The sequence below is a fragment of the Populus alba genome, chromosome 12 (genome assembly GCF_005239225.2).
Source record: "Populus alba chromosome 12, ASM523922v2, whole genome shotgun sequence".
Taxonomy (NCBI): domain Eukaryota; kingdom Viridiplantae; phylum Streptophyta; class Magnoliopsida; order Malpighiales; family Salicaceae; genus Populus; species Populus alba.
In genome coordinates, this window is record NC_133295.1 from 15258404 (window position 1) to 15276457 (window position 18054).

The following is an 18054-nucleotide window of genomic DNA, read 5'->3' on the forward strand; positions in this document are numbered from 1 at the left end:
CTTACAATGTTGACAATATTAAGAAGTCTGTTAGAATATTACTTGATTGTTTCTTATTCTTTTATCTTTTGCATTTCAAATTCTCAAATCAAATTCAGCACTTGCATCCCTTTGATCCTCCCATTTCCTTCATATTCTTGCTTCAAAAAATACCAAATTTCCTTGGCTGTTTTCAAAATCATTTTCTATTAAAAATGATATTGAGATTGCTGCGAAAAAAATTGCTCTTGCTTTTGATCTTCAATTGGATTGTCTAGCAAGGAGGAACTTCATGTACTTGTTCAACAGTTTCCCCCAAATCATTAGCATTAAGATAGACTTCCATTCTAATAGTTCATATCTCATAATTTATCCCAAACACATACCTGATAACCACATACCTGATAATTTATCCCATCAAACACGGTGTAATTGCAGTAAATAACTTCATATTAGATATATAGCATTAGGTGATACATGTTTAGAGGTTGTATGTTGGCTCTCTTAATCTTATAAGTCTTTAATATATATATATATTGTTAGGTGACATGTTCAGAGATTGTGTGTTGACTCTCTTAATCTTACAAGTCCTCCTCCAAGATAATCTGCTCTGATATCAATTTGTATAAAAGATAAAGCAGGTCTTGTATTTCTTAAAATGCAAAAAATTATATCATTAATGAATATCAAAGCATTTATTTATACAATATGAATAAAACTTAATTGCAAGGTTTTTTTTTGTTACATGCAAGAAAGAACTATAACCATAAAAATAACAATAAATAAAAAACTAATTCTGCTTCATGAGTCATGCTTACAATATATCTACATCAGAGAGCTCACTTAAGAAATATATGAACATCATAAATAAAGCATATTCTGAACCTTTTCCTATATTAAAAAACTATAACATGGCAACAATAATTATTTACAACGCCTTGGAAGATGACGCCATCAGTTTACGTGTACCTACCAAAAGCAGCAGACCAGTTTACTTGGTATGAAATTGATTAACCGACATGAGGACAGTTAGTTCTTACTTCAATTTGGAACCCAACAAGTGCAACCAGAACAGTTTGCCTGATACAAGATCCCTAAAACAGTCTCTTAGCCTCGAGAATTGAGAGAGCTTCCAGCATTCACAGCACATCTTGAAGGCCATCAACTTTCCTTATAAACTTGATTATTGAACTTCCTTCCAGATACATGCTTTTAACATGCCTTATACAAGGGTAGAGCCAACATGATCAAAATTAATTGGTCTTATTCTCTGTCTGCATCTTATATAGCCCCTCACTCTCACTAATACATCACTCATTACTGTTCCGATAATTAACCATATATATTGCAACCACAGTAACAATGGCCCCAGCCAGTTGCAAGGGTAAGAAAGTTTCCCCAAGATATAGAAACCTGGGGTTAGAAATCCAACATGAAGAAACAAATCAGACAAACACTATGATATATAATGCATCATACATCAGTACTTGGCCCTAGCTGCTACCCAGCTCATCTTTTGTGTGTTATTCTTTTCCATATGGATTTAGTCCAGGCAGTGTAATAAAGTTTCTCATCTATATCTTATGTTTGCAGATCTTAAGATCTTCTGTCTGATATTGTTTTGTGTAAACAAGTTAGCCCAGGGAATTTAATCAAGTTATATCTCCATTTCTCTTGTTATTCTGATTGATGGAACTTACCCAAAAATTGAGGCAAACATTGGGGTTAGGAATGTGAGGGAACTGAGCTTTGTCAAGCTACCTGAAAAGCATCAGCGAAGGTAGATTAGTTCAGGAAAGAATTCTCAAGTAACCCTGGACAGATTCAAAGAAATTATGCAAACTTAAGCTTAAAAAATACAAAACAGATAATTTGAACCATGGATCATATGGACAACTTAGTTTTAATCAACAAAATGAAACATAGTAACCGACCAAAATGAAAAATTAAGTATACTTCAACCTTTTGTTGCACTGTAGAAGTACACTCCATAACTAATGGCACTTCCAAAAATAGAGGTATAAAGTAGTGCCAATATATCACTTGCTGTCAGGTCCTTGAGACTCAAACTGAAGGCAGGATCATGGTTGAGAACAGATATCGCAAGAAGAGGGAGACCACCGATAACCATATGCTGCAAGAATAGTTTCATGTGAGTTAGTCTGTCAATCTCCATTCCTTTTGCTTTGAGTTCATCACAAAACCAAAGTGAAGAAGCGGGACATCCTACAACATTTGAAAGCGCTCAACAACTTAATTATTTGAAGATCCATCACATCCAAGGTACATTAATGGACAATTTTATTATCACAATACAAACAGAGCCCAGTACCCAAGCAATTCAGGAATAAAACTATCATATCATATCTTCTTGCAGGTGAGAGTGTCACTCTTCTTGCATGTACTGTCTATTAAGATATTAGCAACCAAGAAAAAGTGGTCATCTTTGCTATAGTCTTGTTGCTTGGAGCATATGGAATAGACCTTTTGATTTATGTGGTCAACAGTGATTAATCTTAGGAAAGATATAAAAACTGGTATTGCTTAATTTAGTGTGTTTTAAGAAGGGCAATGGCCGTATTATTCTTTGAAGGTATTTTTTTTGTAATGATGTGCTGGCAGAAGAATCACATATGAATTTTAAGAAATTCTGGAATTCTCAATAATCAATCTCTTTTCTAGCAGTTATTATAGACAAAATATTATGCTAAGCTCCCTCATGCTACCCTTCATCATGGAGCCTTTTCCAAGTCGTGTCCTTAGCTTATATTCAACAGGACTGGAAGGTTATTTGTTTATATTCTGTATTGAAAATGATGTGTTTAGCTGTCTACTCTCTGTCTCTCTCTCTCTCTCACACACACACACACTCACACACACACACACACACACACACACACACACACACACTCACACTCTCATTGAAAATTTCTTCCTTTAACGGAGAAAAAGAGACACTATGGAATAAGCAGATAAAATATAGAAAAAGAAAAGAAAAGGACTAACTTGCAATTATCCATGTTAATTATCAAATCATGGCACAAATGACAGGCAACTTGCTGAGTGATTCAAGATAACATACCCATCCAGTTGCCATAACAGGATCAGAGTACTTTGAAACCCATCGAACCATGACCGTGCCAACTGCCATGCTCTGAGCAGCAAGAAGCATCCACCATTCTCCACTTCCCCATAGGGAAAAATTGCTTTCATCAAATGTTAGAGTAGGTACCTATTAAATATAATGTAAATAGGTGCTGGAAAATCATATTTGCTATGTCTCATCTAGGAAATCATATTTGCTATGTCTCAATAAAAGAATATAGCAAAAAAATACTTGTAATGCATCATATGACTACAGCATAGTTAAACAGCAAAGAAAAGTGACAAGTGGTGATTTGAGAAAGTAATAATGACACAACTTTTGTTGATGATGTGGTTAGGGGGGCTTACTAGGGTGGAACATTCAAGTAATGTCATCCGCGATAACTAGATTAAACAAAATAAACTGAACAATAAAATAAAATATTAACTCAACCTCAACTAGCCTTGATCCCAAGCAAGTTGAGTTCAATTATGTGAATCATTTTCCTCTATCCAGTTGTGTTAGGAGTTAAACAAATTTTCAACTGTTGTAAGATTACCAATAAAACATTTACCAACTTATATTATCCATTTTTTTGTTTACCTCTCCCTTTCCTTGCCAATACTACTTCAATCCAACTAACCATCAAACCATCTTATGATACACTTCCTTTTTTTTTTTTTTTCTTTTTCTTTTGATGAGTGTTTCCCACACCTTCCCACACATACACTCATTTCTTATTTGGTTCTTTCCTATGTTTCCTCACATCCATCTTAATATTCCTGTCTCACCATGCTCATTTAGTTAACATTGCCGCCTTTTCATAGCCAAACAGTTGCTCACATAAAGAATGGCTAGCTGATTGAGTAATTTAAATTTATCCTTCAATCGTGCAGCACGCTACCTGCCCTGCTCCATTTCAAAACACCTTGATTTGACTCCATGGGTAACAAATTCGTTGATGTTCTCTTCCTTTCGTATTACAAAATGTGAATCTTTTAAAATATTCAACTGCTAGATCTACTCCATCGAAACTTACAACTCCTCTTCCACTGAAGAAATTCTAAAGCTGCAAATGATACTTTTCATTTTGTTCCTGCTCAGCCTGAAGCTTTCAGACTCTTGGCAGTCCATAGATTTACTTCAAGTTTTCCCAACTCTAGCTGCAGCTGATGTAACTAATCCCAACTCTAGAATAACATCTTCTATTTTTTATTAGCTCACCATTGACCATAATAAAAGAAAAAAAGAAGAAGAAGAAGAAAGGAATGAGAGACTGAAAACTGATACTTGGTGTCATACCCAACAATCCTCACTTCTCAACCATCCCTTCATAAACTAAAAACAAAAACTTGTTACATACATACTACTAGCACATCATAGTAAAAGAATGCCTAACAAACATCTATAAGAACCAACAAGTACATATGTGTGAAGTTTGAAACTTCATTCCTCTTAGAAAATTCATCAACAAGTACATACAAGTTAGGTAACTTGCATAAACGTTAGCAGACGTGAAGTGTTTACCTCAAGAAGTAAAAGGCCTATGACACCAAGCACAAGGCCTGAAGCTCCAACGATCCCAATGGACTCACCAAATAACAAGTTAGCAAGTATAGCCACTGTCAGAGGTTGCGAGTCGATTATGACCTGCAGTATGAAAAAAAAAATAATCCACAAATGACACTCCTTTTGTTCTGGAGCAAGAAGTATGAAATGCATTGAAGAAATGAACTTTGCTTATTTGCAGCAAAAAAAAAAAAAAAAAAAAAAAACAAAACGATTTCTTATTTTTGAAAGATGAAATATTTTCTTATATTAGAACAACGTTCCTCTTTGGGAATTCAATTCAATAAGAACATTTTGAGTGATCAAAATTATAAAAATTCTTCCAAATTGAAATATGAAACAAAAAGAATAACAAGGCAAAATAGAAAAGAAACGTACACTACCCAAACCAGCAGAAGTCCTCTGCAATCCTTGAGCAAGAAACCCCTGTTGGAGTTACAATTAATTACGTAATTATTAAGAAAGAAAGAATGAATGAATGAAAGAGGATTCGTGAGTGAAGACCTGAAAACAGGAGGCATCAACAAGGGCAAAGAGAGTGATGGTGAGCCAAGCAGTGAGTCCAGATGGCAGAGGCCTCCCTTTGAATCCAGCAAAGGCAACCAAGAGCAAGCCAGCTGGAATGAGGCGAAAGGAGGAGACAAAGAAAGGGCCAGTGAGGGGCAAAACTTCCTTCATTGCCACCATAGAAGTGCCCCAAAAGAAGAAGGGAGAGACCAGCACTGCAGTCTCCGTTATCGTTTCAATTAAGCTTTCAGTTGCTGTTTCTCCTTTTTCTGTTGACGACAATTGGATGAGTGGAGCGTCGAGGTTGGGTTCGGATACGAGGCACTCCGAGTCAAGGCCTGTCCCCACGTAATCAAGATCACCACCATCATCTACAGGTTGTGATGATGATGATTCGAATTCCAATTCAGCCTTTCTACTACTGCTTGTGGTGCACTTGGAAATGAAGGTGGCACGTCTGCTTCTGCTTCTTTGACAAGTAGTAGTAGAAGAAGAAGGTGAGAATGGAAAACTGAAAGCATGATTTGGAGACGCACGCTGTGAAAGATGAGGAAATTTAAGGGGATAATCATAAGAGAAATGAGGATGAGATAAGGAAAGAGAAGCAGAGGCAGAGGCAGAGGCAGAGGCAGAGGCAGTAGGGAGGAGGATAGAGCAGTTGGTCAAAGAAGATGCAGAAAACAAGCTCAAGCTTCCCTCCATCTCCTTCCTAAATCCAAATCCTACCTCACAGATATTATCGCTGCTTCAGTAGAGATTAGAGAAGACTAGAAAGCGAGGCAGCCAGTGATGATACGTGGATTATTGGACAACTTCGGCCCGATTTCTCCTAGCCCTCACCATCCATGTATCGGAATCATGCAAATAAGCTTAAGGCCCATTAAAAAGCCCAATTTAAAAAATGGCTCGCCTTCTATCGCGAGCAACGAGCTTCAAGCCCATAAATCAGCCCAATGTTTTTTTTTTTTTTTAAAAACTAAGCAGCCGCCTTGTATATTATAATACTAAATTAATTAAGATCAGAAATTGGAGCATGAATCCTGGAGATAAATTTTGGTGGGAATTGGAAACAAAGGCAGATAGACAAACAGAGAGATGGATCCAATGTCGAAAACCAGCCTATGAATATATACCTCAACTGGCAGTAAAGCTACCCTCCCCCATAATATCTCGTCTGTATGTGTTCGAGTCCCTCTTTTGTAATAGATAAAAAAGAAGAAGAAATTAAGACCACACGACGAGAATTATTCCAGTAATACTTCAACTCCTGCAATGAATTCAGAGAGGAGAACTTCATAGCGAAAGTGGGCTACTAATTGCACATGACCAAGAAACACAAAAGGTGGCGCAGATGCCTCTGTCGGCATGCACTTCCCAGTGATGATAACAATTATTAAGCAAAAATAAAAGGAATCGATCGAGTTTCAATTAAAAAATGGATTTGACTAATTGCTAGCCTATCAATTTTGTCCATTATAATTAACCAAGATGCTCATCCACATCATGCTATGCGCTCTGTATATCCATCGATCTAGCTATAAATTGACTAGGCTTTCTCTTCGATTCTACGTAGCTTCACGTCTGATCTGGAGCTGCTAGAATATCACATATAAACGTAATCAGCGCAGTACTAGTGTGTGTCAACCATGACCACTATCACTTCAGTTTTGCCCGGCCTCTTGTTCTTTCTCTACTTTCTTATTGCCAAGTCTCATGCAGACAACATTGGAGCTGCCACACCACCACCACCACCACCACCACCACTATCGACAGTGTCACCTCCAGAGGGTTCTGTGGAATTCCCTGAGTCAGTCTACTGCAATCAGTTTGATTCAAAATGCTTTGGCCAAATCATTTCCTGCCTCTCCCAGTGCCCTACATTCAAGCCCTATGACCCCAAGAATAAAGGCTGTTTTGCAGATTGTAATTCCAAAAAATGTGAAGCCATTTGCAGAAGTAAGTACTTAATAAATTCCCAATCCTAGCTAGCTTTCTTTGGTCATATATATTTTAATAATTTCTCATGACTTCACTCGCTAAAGTAATGAGCATTCATCAATTTATACAATATATAGTTCTTAATTTGTTATATATTAAAATATTTATGGTATATCTTGTTGCAGCTCGCAGGCCAAACTGTAATGGTATCGGTGCAGCCTGTTATGATCCAAGGTTTGTTGGAGGAGATGGTGTCATGTTCTACTTCCACGGAAAGACAAACGAGCATTTTAGCTTAGTATCTGACTCTAATCTTCAAATAAATGCTCGATTCATTGGACGCCGACCTTCTGGAAGATCCCGTGACAACACATGGATTCAAGCCTTGGGTCTCATGTTCGACTCTCACTCGTTCACTCTAGCAGCGAACAAGGTGGCACAATGGGACGACCAAGTCGACCAACTCCTCTTCACCTATGATGGCACACCATTCAACATTCCTCAAGGTCACCTCTCTACTAGGACTAGCCCTGACCTAAATACTATTGTGGTGAAGAGGACAGCAAAGTACGTACAATGGCGTTACAGTTACATTGCGCAATGTTGTTGAGATATCCGTGAAAATTGTTCCCATAACCAAGGAAGACGACCGCATACACAAGTATGAAATACCATCCGATGATTGTTTTGCACATTTGGAGGTGCAATTCAAGTTTTTCAATCTGTCAGAGAAGGTGGAAGGTGTCTTAGGGAAGACGTATCGTCCGGATTTCGAGAATCCAGTCAAGAGAGGGGTTCCAATGCCAATCATGGGCGGGGAGAACAAGTACAAGACCTCTTCTCTTGTATCAGCAGATTGTAACTTGTGCATTTTCTCACCATCCTCGAAACCTCAACATGCAGCTCAACTAATGGCATTGAATACCGATTCCACTTTGGAGTGCACTAGCAACACAGGTAATGGCCATGGATCGGTGGTTTTTTGTCGTTGGTAGAGTCTAGGGTTCATCCATTAATTAGCTAATTATGCATGTGCTGCGATTTGAGTTGTTTTTCTGAATGCATGGTGGCAATTTGCTACCATCTTTTTTTAAATAACGTTAAATATTAAAAAAAAGATATTATTAGAAGTTAATTAATTACTTGGCATACCAGTCAGGGGGCAGGGAGGCCAAGATAAAACAAATAAATAAGAGTACTCAAGGGCAAAGATGAAAATAGGCTCGTATAAACAAGGATCAAAAGCAAGTTTTTTTTTTTTCCTTGGACGCTGAATGCATGACTATAATATTGAAATGTCTTTGAAATAAAGGACCATGCATGTAGTTCTGCCCCTGATATCGATTCACATTCTGAGTATGAAAGGAGATCAATGTGACGGAAGGCATGAGAGATCGATGATGGAGGCCCGGTCTTCGGAATGATAATTAGTCAACAAGGTTTAATTACGTGTATATATTATCAAAAAAACAATATCATCATCAGATTACCTAATCTGCAAAATTAAGTAACAAGCAACCTGCAGGACGTAGTCTTTGTTTTGAATATTGATTAATTACACGGATATATAATCTTTCCAAGACCAGTGAATGGAAGTTTCTACTTGAAATGGATCGTAGCATGTTGGCCCACTCCGGAAGTATCATCTGCAATCGCATGTGATACCCCGAATTCATGATTATTTCACTCGTTAATTTGTATTAGACAAATATTATATGGACTCCCACCACAATATTATACATTAATTAATTCCTCAAATAATATGTGATCTGAGCTATCTTTCCTAATTTAATTAATTATGGTTCAGGGTTTAGGTATTCGATCGATATTCTATTGTAATATTCAAGCACTATATATAAATATATATATATATATATATATATGTTTGAGTGTGAGGTTTCTTTTGTTGACTTGGGATGCCATTCTTTTTTAACTACAGAAAGCGGCCGGCTACACCAAGTCTATATATGTTCACAAGGAGCCACTTTATGGTTATTAATTATTGCTGTCTCCATGTATTCTATAAAAAAGAAAAGAAAAAGAAGAAGCAGAGGAAATTAGCTTTTGTGATGTGTGTGAATGAATGATTCGGTATGATCTTAATAAATGAAGGTTCCAATATAATTCAAAAGAAAAAAAAAAGTCAGGAAAGACTCAAACAACACGCTGTTGAATTCTGTGGATACATAAAGAGAGAAGACTAGTCAGGCATGCGATCGGTGCTCATCTCCTTACCCCAGGAAAAACCTGCAGCTTGAACATTAATTAACACAGGGGCTTACTAATTTGCCCTGACCTCTCTATGTACCAAGATAAAGTCAAAGAAGGGCAGCTTCAATGTTAACCAAAAATCTAACTAACTTGTGCTCTATATCTACCTTCCAAATCTGTGAACAATCCACCCATCGATCCATAGACCGACGGATAATATGGCAGATCATCAGAAAGTTCATCCTCTCAATACGAGTAGCACCCATGACGATCGACCATTAGATGTCGAGGCACCACAGACTCCCAGGGCTCCATTAGTGCCCCGGGGCTCCTCCAAGTCTGATCAAGGTGATCCAGCTGCACACAATCATGACCACCATTACCCCCCTTTTCAGCGTACAATTCCGGTCACTCACACTAAACCACCCAAGAAGAGAAGAAGCTGTTGTTGCAGATTCTTGTGCTGGACACTCTCTCTTCTCTTGCTCCTCATTCTTGTCATTGGAGCTGTTGCCGGAATCCTGTACCTTGTCTTCCAACCCAAACTCCCAAAGTTCTCCATCGACACGCTGCAAATTACCCGATTCAATCTCACTAACAATTCAAGCTTATCTGCCACCTTCAATGTCACCATCACTGCTAGGAATCCTAACAAGAAAGTGGGCGTCTACTACGAGGGTGGGAGCCATATAAGCGTGTGGTACACAGGCATAAATCTATGTCAAGGGTCGTTACCAAAATTCTACCAGGGTCACAGGAACACCACCGTGCTTAATGTGTTATTATCAGGACAAACAGATGATGGCAATACATTAATCACTTCATTGCAACAGCAACAACAGCAAACTGGAATCATTCCTTTGAACCTCAGGGTGAACCAGCCTGTGAGAATCAAGCTTGGCAAGCTGAAGCTCATGAAGGTGAAGTTCAGGGTCAGATGCAGGCTAGATGTCGACAGCTTAGCTGCCAATAACGCCATTAATATTAGAAATAGTAGCTGTAAGTTTAGGTTTAGGCTATAAATTAATTAACTTTATTATTTCATATTTATATTATCTTTTGATCGTGTATTGTGCCCGCATATATGGGCCATTGATCAAAAAGCAGGATTTTTCCTAGCTTATTTCCCCGCCTCTCGTTTAAGGCTGGAGAATTATATTTTTATATGATTTTTTTCCTCCATGTCTTTGTATCGCTATGTATTATTTTGAGTGCTGTATTTACATCGGTAGCATCTATCTCATTCTGAAATGCCTTGAATAATACATTAAAATACACTTCGAGCTGCCTCTCGTAGTTTAAAAGCATGGATTTCCGACCCATGCTACATCCATATTCAACTAGATAGCTACATAGAATGAGATGATAGTAATACTGGCTGGCATAATGCAAATCGGGTTTCAAGTGACGCAGCCCGGATTGGTTTCTTTTTCCTTGTGGTCAATCAATAGCGTACAGAATGTACTGCATTCATAAAGGACACTATTCGTGATTGATCCTTATTAATGCCATCTGAGCCACAAATACCACTACTAACATCAACACCGTGAGGTTTGAGGAGAGAAACAGCTTCACTAACGTTTTCAGGCTCAATCCCTCCCGCCAAGAGCCATCCATTCTTGCTTTTGATTGGTGGTAATTCAAAATGCGTCCAGTTAAATCCCTTGCCACTGCAAAAAGAATCATAAGTTTATTTAAGGAAGAAGTCTTTAACAAGATTGGCAATACCAAAGAAAAGGACGCTGGGAATGTGAGTTACATGTATGCAGGCTCTGTAAATAAAAATTTTAGGCAAATTGAGAGGTCTAGATGCAAATTGCGCTTTTATTGTCTTGCATGTATTTCAGTTCCCACAGCTGCTTCTGAAACAAAGTAATTTACTGAAACAAAGTAATTTACAGATTGAACATGCTGCACAAAATTATTTGCTTCAGTTCAATTGATCCAAAGGTTAATCATATCTGCTTACTTTGAGATAGTCCAGTCTAGACCTGTATAAAGCGAGCATCAGACATGTTTCCAACATCTACTCAGTTCTGCTCATGGTGGTCCATCGAAAACTATCCAGTTCCTAGGCGCGAAGCTCATTGAATATAATGCATCAAATCAATTAGTACCAAAATTCTATATTTTTAAACCTCAACATAGATGGTCCATGGAATATACAAACCGGCAAAATGGAGATGATGGATGAACTATACATGAAGGTAAATCGTTTTCTTACCTGCCACCTGTTGCACTATCCACGAGAATCCAATCAACCAAGGAGCATTCTTCATCTGAAATTTGATTTAGAAGGTTTCCATTTTCATTTGCATGGAGAACATACACTATTCGAATTTTTCCCTTTAAATCTAGAAAAGCTGCCCGTGAGCCTTTCCCGTGAAGCTGAATCATAGAATATCGAAGTCAGAAACAAAAGTGATATACTAGATAAGAAGTAGTCAAAAGTACGAAAATATACCTGCACAAATTCAAGGTCTGCTGCATCCGCAGCTCTCAATATCGTGTCTGCATCATCATCCACAAACACCCCTACCGGTGCTGCTTCATATTCTCTTGCAACTTTCGAAATTTCCTTTGCAACTGAAAGTGAAATAGAACGTTTTGAGTTGGGCCAAAGAATCATCCCAATAAACTTTGCGCCAGCTTCTACTGCCATCACAGCATCTCGAGCTGAGGTAATCCCACACATTTTAACCAAAGGGCACTTTTTTTCATGATCTTCAAGAGTAAAGGCAGCTTTCTCTGATGGGGTGGAAACGCAATTAACCTTACTCCTTGGATGAAATGAAATTCTCGAGAAGTTCAGTTCACTCCCAACTAGAACTGCAAATACTCAGCATTCTCGACTCTTTAAATATACACTACCAAAATCTCATTTAGACATTCAAAAAGAGATCGCGTAAAGAGTTATTTATCTTGCATATATAATACAACATGGATTGGGGTTTAATCCGTTATCTATTGGGGTAAATGGGGCTCTAATTGGAACGGGCAGGAACAAAAGAATATTATATTCTGAAATAACAGAGGATAAAAAAAATACAAGGAACATGACTTCTTTGCGAGTGACCTCCAGTAGTCAACCCTGTCAATAAAGACCAAAGATCAATGAAATACTTGAAGACCCAGCGATCTTTATTGCAAAAAAAAAAAAAAAAAAAAAAACACATATACAATGCTCAATCATTAAAAACCAAACAGGATGTTGCTCTTTAAACTAGTATGATAAATGGACAGTTCAGACTTTTCAATCAATGTTTTGCCATTCCAAGATCATTTTGAAGCACAAAGAACAATAAAATTTTAAATTATGGCATAGTGCTGAGGGCAACTGGCATTAATTGTTGATGAGCTGAAAAGATAGTGTGAGTATAACCTGATTTAGTAAGGTTTTTTTTCTCAGACTGGTGCATGAGGATTTTTTTTTTTTGCGTTTAGGGTTTAAGACCCAACCCGGTCCAAGGCCCGGGTTTTTGTTGGGATAATTTTTTTTAAAAATCAAAACGACATCGATTTAGTAAAAAAAAATAAAATAAAATTCAGAGAGTTGTAGCCGGGTCTTACCGGGTCAACCGGGTCATGCCGGGTTTTTCTTTCAACTGTTTTTTCTTCCACATAAATCGGTTCTAGCCCCCGAGGGTCGTGGCGTACCGGTAGAGAGCGCGCGCTCCGCATAAGCGGGGACGAGTTCAACGCTGGGCGCTGTATCCCCTCGTAAGAGCCTGGGTCAGCAGGAGGTTTCGTCCCTGTACTGGGCCTGGGCCTGCCCAATGGCACGCGTTCTGGGTTCCGGGCGGGGGCCTTTCCCTTCTTATCCAAAAAAAGTTTAAAAAATTTTTAGGGTTTAAAGGTTTAGGGTTTAGGGTTTTGGGTTTTAGGGGTTTAGGTTTTGGGTTTAGGGGTTTAGGGTTAGGGGTTTAGGGTTTTAGGTTTAGGGATTAGGTTAAGGTTTAGGATTTCGGGTTTGAGTATTGGGGTTATGGGTTTAAGGTTGAAGGTTGAGGGTTTAGGGCTTAGGGTTTAGGGTTTTGGGTTTTGGGTTTTGGGTCTAGGGTTCTGGGTTTAGGGTCTAGGGTGTAGGGTTTAGGGTTCAGAGTTAGGGGTTTAGGGGTTGGGTTTAGGGTTTGGGTTTAGGGTTTAGGGTTTAGGGTTTCGGGTTTCGGGTTTAGGGTTTCGGGTTTAGGGTTTCGGGTTTAGGGTTTAAGGACCCCGAGGGTCGTGGCGTACCGGTAGAGAGCGCGCGCTCCGCATAAGCGGGGACGAGTTCGACGCTGGGCGTTGTATCCCCTCGTAAGAGCCTGGGTCAGCAGGAGGTTTCGTCCCCGTACTGGGCTTGGGCCTGCCCAATGGCACGCGTTCTGGGTTCCGGGCGGGGGCCTTTCCCTTCTTATCCAAAAAAAGTTTAGGGTTTAGGGTTTAGGGTTTAGGGAGGAGGGAGGGGTTTAGGAAAAAAAAAAATAAAAATGAAGAGAGCATGGCTGCACAGGCGATATGAGTCGTCGGCCTGAATTCTGCCCCCACCGTCACTGTTTTCAGCCTTTAACCCTTGAAACTAGATCATCTCCACCAACCCCACCTTTTCACCGAACCACTTTCATCACAAAAAGCCTGTTTCCCATCACGCACCATCATCAAATTTTTCCGAACCATACTTGCACCACTTTTTACTTTTAAACATCGGCTCAAATCCCTCCTATATGGCTACTGTCACCACCAAACTGCCTACCACCACCACTAGCAAACCATCCACTACCTCTACTCAATCTTCATGGGCTGATAGAGTAAGGATCTCAGACTCTAGCACCCGTTTTACTCTTGAAAATCTTCCTAGACAACCGGCTGGGCATCGACTTCAGGTTTCTGAGGACATGCTGTTGGAGAATGCTGAACAATGGAACCGTTGTATGGTTGGCTTCTTTCCAGGCTATAAAATGCCTTATCATGCTGTTAACAAAATTGCATCACGGGTATGGAGACAGTGTGGGCTAGAAAATGTCACAGCCACTGCTAATGGTTTTTTGATTTTCAGGTTTAATACTGCAGAAAACTTGCATGCGATTCTGGAGAAAGGGCCATGGATGTTTGGTGGCAAAAACATCATCCTTCAACAATGGCACCCACGATTCCAATTTGACAAGAACAAAATATCCACACTTCCAGTATGGATTCGCATGCATGGATTGCCTTTTCCTCTATGGTCCAAACAAGGCTTAAGTTTGGCTGCAAGTATGATTGGCAGACCTTTGTCATGTGATGAACAAACATACAATTGCACCCGATTGGAGTATGCAAGGGTATGTGTTGAGATTGATGCTACACTTCCATTTGTTCAGGAGTTTGATATAGACAGCCCCCTATCTGTTGATCCTATCACAGTGACCGTGGACTATGAATGGAAGCCAGCTCGTTGTGATAAATGCATGGTATTTGGCCATTCTTGTTCCTCAACTGCAGAAATCAAGCAGCAGCCTAAGCCTGACAAAGGCAAGGGAATAGCCGATGCCCCAGTTCCATCACCCCCAAATCCAAATGACCAAGCCCAAACAGGAACCACAACATCACTAACTACCTCACATAATCCTTCCTCAAGTGCTCCTCCAGTTGCACATCCAGCTACACAAGACAAAGGCAAGGGCATCATTCCAAGTGCTGTAAGCCAACCCGATCCTACATCAGCCAACCCCCATCCACACTTAAACACCTCTCCCAACCCTGTTTGTCCCCAACCGAACCCTCAACCTCCCCATACTTCAACCTTAAAAACCATTGCACCTATCTTTCCTGCTGATCCAAATGTCTTTTGTCAAGATGCAATTGCAGATACTGTTCCTGCACTATGCATCAATGCTAATGATGCCAGACACCAGGTACCAAATCTCATGGACAATGCACCATGTCAAGAGAGCAAAATGGACTCTTTGGGAACTCAAAGTGACTCTACAAATGTAGATATGGCAACTATTGCAGATACTTCTTCAACATCCATAACTGTCCATGATGCTTCCCCATCTTCTTCTCCAAAAACAACCAAGAAAAAGAAAGGGGGAAGGAGGCGAAAGGAGGTTCAGTACCTCTAATCTTGTTGCCGTCTCTTATTTTTACATTTATGTTTAATATAGGTAGCTGGAACACATGGGGCCTTAATAGCCTCAATAAACAAAAAACTGTCCGTGAGTGGACACAAAAAAATGATCTTGATATCTTTGGATTACTTGAAACCAAGATAGAGGGTGCCAATTTAACTGCAGTAGAAGCTACTCTGGCCCCTGCACACTGGTAGTTTACGTCCAACATCCATTCCACTTCTCCTTGTCGCATTTTAGTAGGTTGGAATTCTCAAAAAGTCAGCCTCACCTATGAAAACTCCTCTTCCCAGTGGCTTTCGTGTAAGGTTACTGCCCCATCTCTCATTCAGCCTCTCAAAATCACATTCATCTATAATCATAATACCCCTGCTGAAAGAACTCTTCTTTGGAATCACCTCAGCCATGAAAGCTCACTTAATGCTGGACTCCCCTGGCTCGTGATGGGGGATTTTAATGCCATTCTTCATACTGATGACCGTGTAGGAGGGGACATGCAATGGTATCGGCACCAAGATGATTTCAGGCATTGCATTCGTCAGTCAGAACTCATCCAAATTCCTTATACTGGCCCAAGATTTACTTGGCACAATGGCCAGCATGGAACTCACACAATCCAAAAGAAATTGGACTGGATCTTTGGTAATCAATGCCTGTTATCAACATGGCCAGGAGCTCACTCTACTTTTCAGCCACGCCACATATCTGATCATAGTGCCATGATCTTCAATCTTCTTCCAGTGAGCTGCAAAAGACAGGTTCCTTTCAAATTTTTGAACCTTTGGGCAGATAGAGATGATTTTATAGACACTGTTACTTCCTCCTGGCAAACTCAAGTTACAGGTTCCCCCATATATATATTCACAACCAAGCTGCGCCTCCTCAAAACTGCTCTTAAGCAATTTCACCGACAGCATACTTCTTACATTACTAGCAGAGTCATCCAATCTAGAGATGCATGGAATGCTGCTCAGTTTAATCTAGCTGCTAATCCAACATCATCAGAAGCTATGGCCAATGAAAGAGCAACAGCGCACCATTACATGCAATTATGCAAGGATGAGGAATCATTTTTTCGGCAAAAGTCTAGAATCCAATGGCTCCAACTGGGTGATAGAAATACAACTTTTTTCCACAAATCTTTGATTCATCGACAGGTTAGGAATCACATCCATAGCCTCACAGATGATACAGGTACTCTGATACATGACCAGGGGAAGTTGGGAAAGATGGCAATATCTTTCTTTGAACAACTTCTATCTACTCCACAACCACCACTTACAGAAGACATTACACCACTATATACGGGCACCATCTCTACATCCTCTGCCTCTACAATGCTCCTCCCCATTAGTAATGCTGAGATAAAGACATCACTTTTTTCTATTCCTGACAACAAAGCTCCAGGACCGGATGGCTACAATGCTTTCTTCTTCAAGACGTGCTGGTCAATTATTGGGGATGATTTCATTGCTGCCACAAGGTATTTCTTTACTCACAATGCTCTCCCACGGTGTGTCAATGCTACTAGAGTGGCTCTTGTGCCCAAGGTAGAAAACCCAGCCAGCATGAATGGTTTTCGTCCCATTTCTTGTTGCAATGTGCTTTATAAATGCATCTCTAAGATAATTGTATCCCGAATCAAGCATGCTCTAGATGAGATCATTGAGACTTCACAATCTGCCTTCTTGCCAGGAAGAAATATTTCAGATGCAATTCTGCTTACTCAGGAACTTATGCATAACAACCATCTAAGCACAGGACCGGCCAAGTGTGCAATGAAGATTGATTTAAGGAAAGCATTTGATACTGTGAGATGGGAATTTATTCTAGCCGGATTAAAAGCCATTGCCATCCCACAATGCATGGTCAACTGGATCCAAATATGCATATCTACAGCACACTACACAGTTAATATCAATGGGGAGCTGCATGGCTTCTTCAATGCTACTCGAGGGCTCAGACAAGGCGATCCACTCTCTCCATATCTTTTTGTGTTAGCAATGGAAGGGCTGAGTGGAATGCTGCAACATGCAACACAGAATCCTAGCTTCAAATATCATTGGCGATGCAAACCCAATTCTATTACTCACCTTTGTTTTGCAGATGATTTAATGTTATTCTGCCATGCTGATACCGTTTCTGTTGGTCTCCTGAAAGACTGTTTAGATAAGTTTTCTCAATTGTCAGGCCTCACTATCAACCACTCCAAAAGCTCACTTTATCTATCCGGTGTAACCGAGGAACTGCAATCCAGCATTCAGCAACAATTAGGATTCCAGCATGGTTGTCTTCCAATGAAATACCTTGGTGTTCCCCTAATATCCACAAGACTTACACATGAGGATTGCCTCCCTTTAATTGAAAGAATCACATCCCGAATTCAACTCTGGACATCGGCTTCATTAACATATACAAGTCGGTTGCAACTCATCAAGTCAGTTCTTTTTTCCATCCAAGTTTATTGGTCTACAATGTTCATACTTCCATGTGCAACCATACGAAAGATTGAAAGCATTATGGCTTCTTTTCTCTGGAAAGGTGTATCTTTATCTTCTGAAGGCTCAAAAGTTTCTTGGCTCAATATTTCCTATCCGATACAAGAAGGAGGACTGGGACTAAAGAGTTTGAAAACATGGAACAAAACGGCAACCATGAAGCACATATGGCGACTAC

The 18054-nt window shown here is 39.7% G+C and overlaps 4 protein-coding genes and 1 pseudogene across 8 annotated transcripts in view; 3 read left to right on the forward strand and 2 right to left on the reverse strand.

The window, feature by feature from the left end:
• Positions 1–738: 738 nt before the first annotated feature.
• On the reverse strand, positions 739–5930 carry LOC118060653 (WAT1-related protein At3g02690, chloroplastic). 5 transcript variants are annotated; one of them, XR_012167523.1, is made up of 8 exons: positions 5138–5926; positions 5012–5059; positions 4592–4714; positions 3062–3211; positions 1942–2113; positions 1680–1740; positions 1020–1200; positions 739–948 (listed from the first exon to the last, which is right to left on the reverse strand). XR_012167523.1 is itself a non-coding variant. In XM_073403617.1 (7 exons), exons 1-7 carry the CDS (start codon positions 5840–5842, stop codon positions 1119–1121), a joined length of 1341 nt encoding a protein of 446 aa, XP_073259718.1. In that variant the 5' UTR covers positions 5843–5926; the 3' UTR covers positions 739–1118. The 5 variants fall into 5 exon arrangements, 4 of the variants coding, with proteins under 4 accessions (XP_073259718.1, XP_034929807.1, XP_034929806.1 ...); XM_073403617.1 differs by having other exon boundaries at positions 739–1200; XM_035073916.2 differs by lacking the exon at positions 1020–1200 and having other exon boundaries at positions 5138–5925.
• Positions 5931–6786: 856 nt separating this feature from the next.
• Positions 6787–8073, forward strand: LOC118060565 (uncharacterized; annotated as a pseudogene).
• A 1286-nt stretch (positions 8074–9359) lies between these two features.
• On the forward strand, positions 9360–10575 carry LOC118060699 (NDR1/HIN1-like protein 6). The gene has a single exon (XM_035073961.2). The coding sequence runs from the start codon at positions 9508–9510 to the stop codon at positions 10309–10311; it is 804 nt and encodes a 267-aa protein (XP_034929852.1). The 5' UTR covers positions 9360–9507; the 3' UTR covers positions 10312–10575.
• On the reverse strand, positions 10576–11984 carry LOC118060700 (N-(5'-phosphoribosyl)anthranilate isomerase 1, chloroplastic). Its single transcript, XM_035073962.2, has 3 exons — positions 11754–11984; positions 11514–11677; positions 10576–10959 (listed from the first exon to the last, which is right to left on the reverse strand). Exons 1-3 carry the CDS (start codon positions 11982–11984, stop codon positions 10734–10736), a joined length of 621 nt encoding a protein of 206 aa, XP_034929853.1. The 3' UTR covers positions 10576–10733.
• A 2008-nt stretch (positions 11985–13992) lies between these two features.
• LOC118060714 (uncharacterized) overlaps positions 13993–18054 on the forward strand; it is a 5045-nt gene continuing 983 nt past the window's right edge. The window contains exons 1-2 of the mRNA XM_035073982.1: positions 13993–15357; positions 15672–18054. The exon at positions 15672–18054 is cut by the window's right edge and continues 983 nt beyond it. Of these exons, the coding sequence (XP_034929873.1) occupies positions 13993–15357; positions 15672–18054 (3748 nt within the window). The remainder of the gene's footprint in view (positions 15358–15671) is intronic.

Coding starts and splice junctions, on each gene's coding strand:
- LOC118060653 (XM_035073915.2), bottom strand. CDS start 5,842: ATGGAGGGAAGCTTGAGCTTGTTTTCTGCATCTTCTTTGACCAACTGC. Junction 4,715..5,011: donor CTTCTGCTGGTTTGGGTAGT/GTACGTTTCTTT, acceptor TTCATACTGCAG/GTCATAATCGACTCGCAACC. Junction 1,741..1,941: donor CTTCTACAGTGCAACAAAAG/GTTGAAGTATAC, acceptor GATGCTTTTCAG/GTAGCTTGACAAAGCTCAGT.
- LOC118060699 (XM_035073961.2), top strand. CDS start 9,508: ATGGCAGATCATCAGAAAGTTCATCCTCTCAATACGAGTAGCACCCAT.
- LOC118060700 (XM_035073962.2), bottom strand. CDS start 11,984: ATGTGTGGGATTACCTCAGCTCGAGATGCTGTGATGGCAGTAGAAGCT. Junction 11,678..11,753: donor CAGACCTTGAATTTGTGCAG/GTATATTTTCGT, acceptor TCTATGATTCAG/CTTCACGGGAAAGGCTCACG. Junction 10,960..11,513: donor GATAGTGCAACAGGTGGCAG/GTAAGAAAACGA, acceptor TTCTTTTTGCAG/TGGCAAGGGATTTAACTGGA.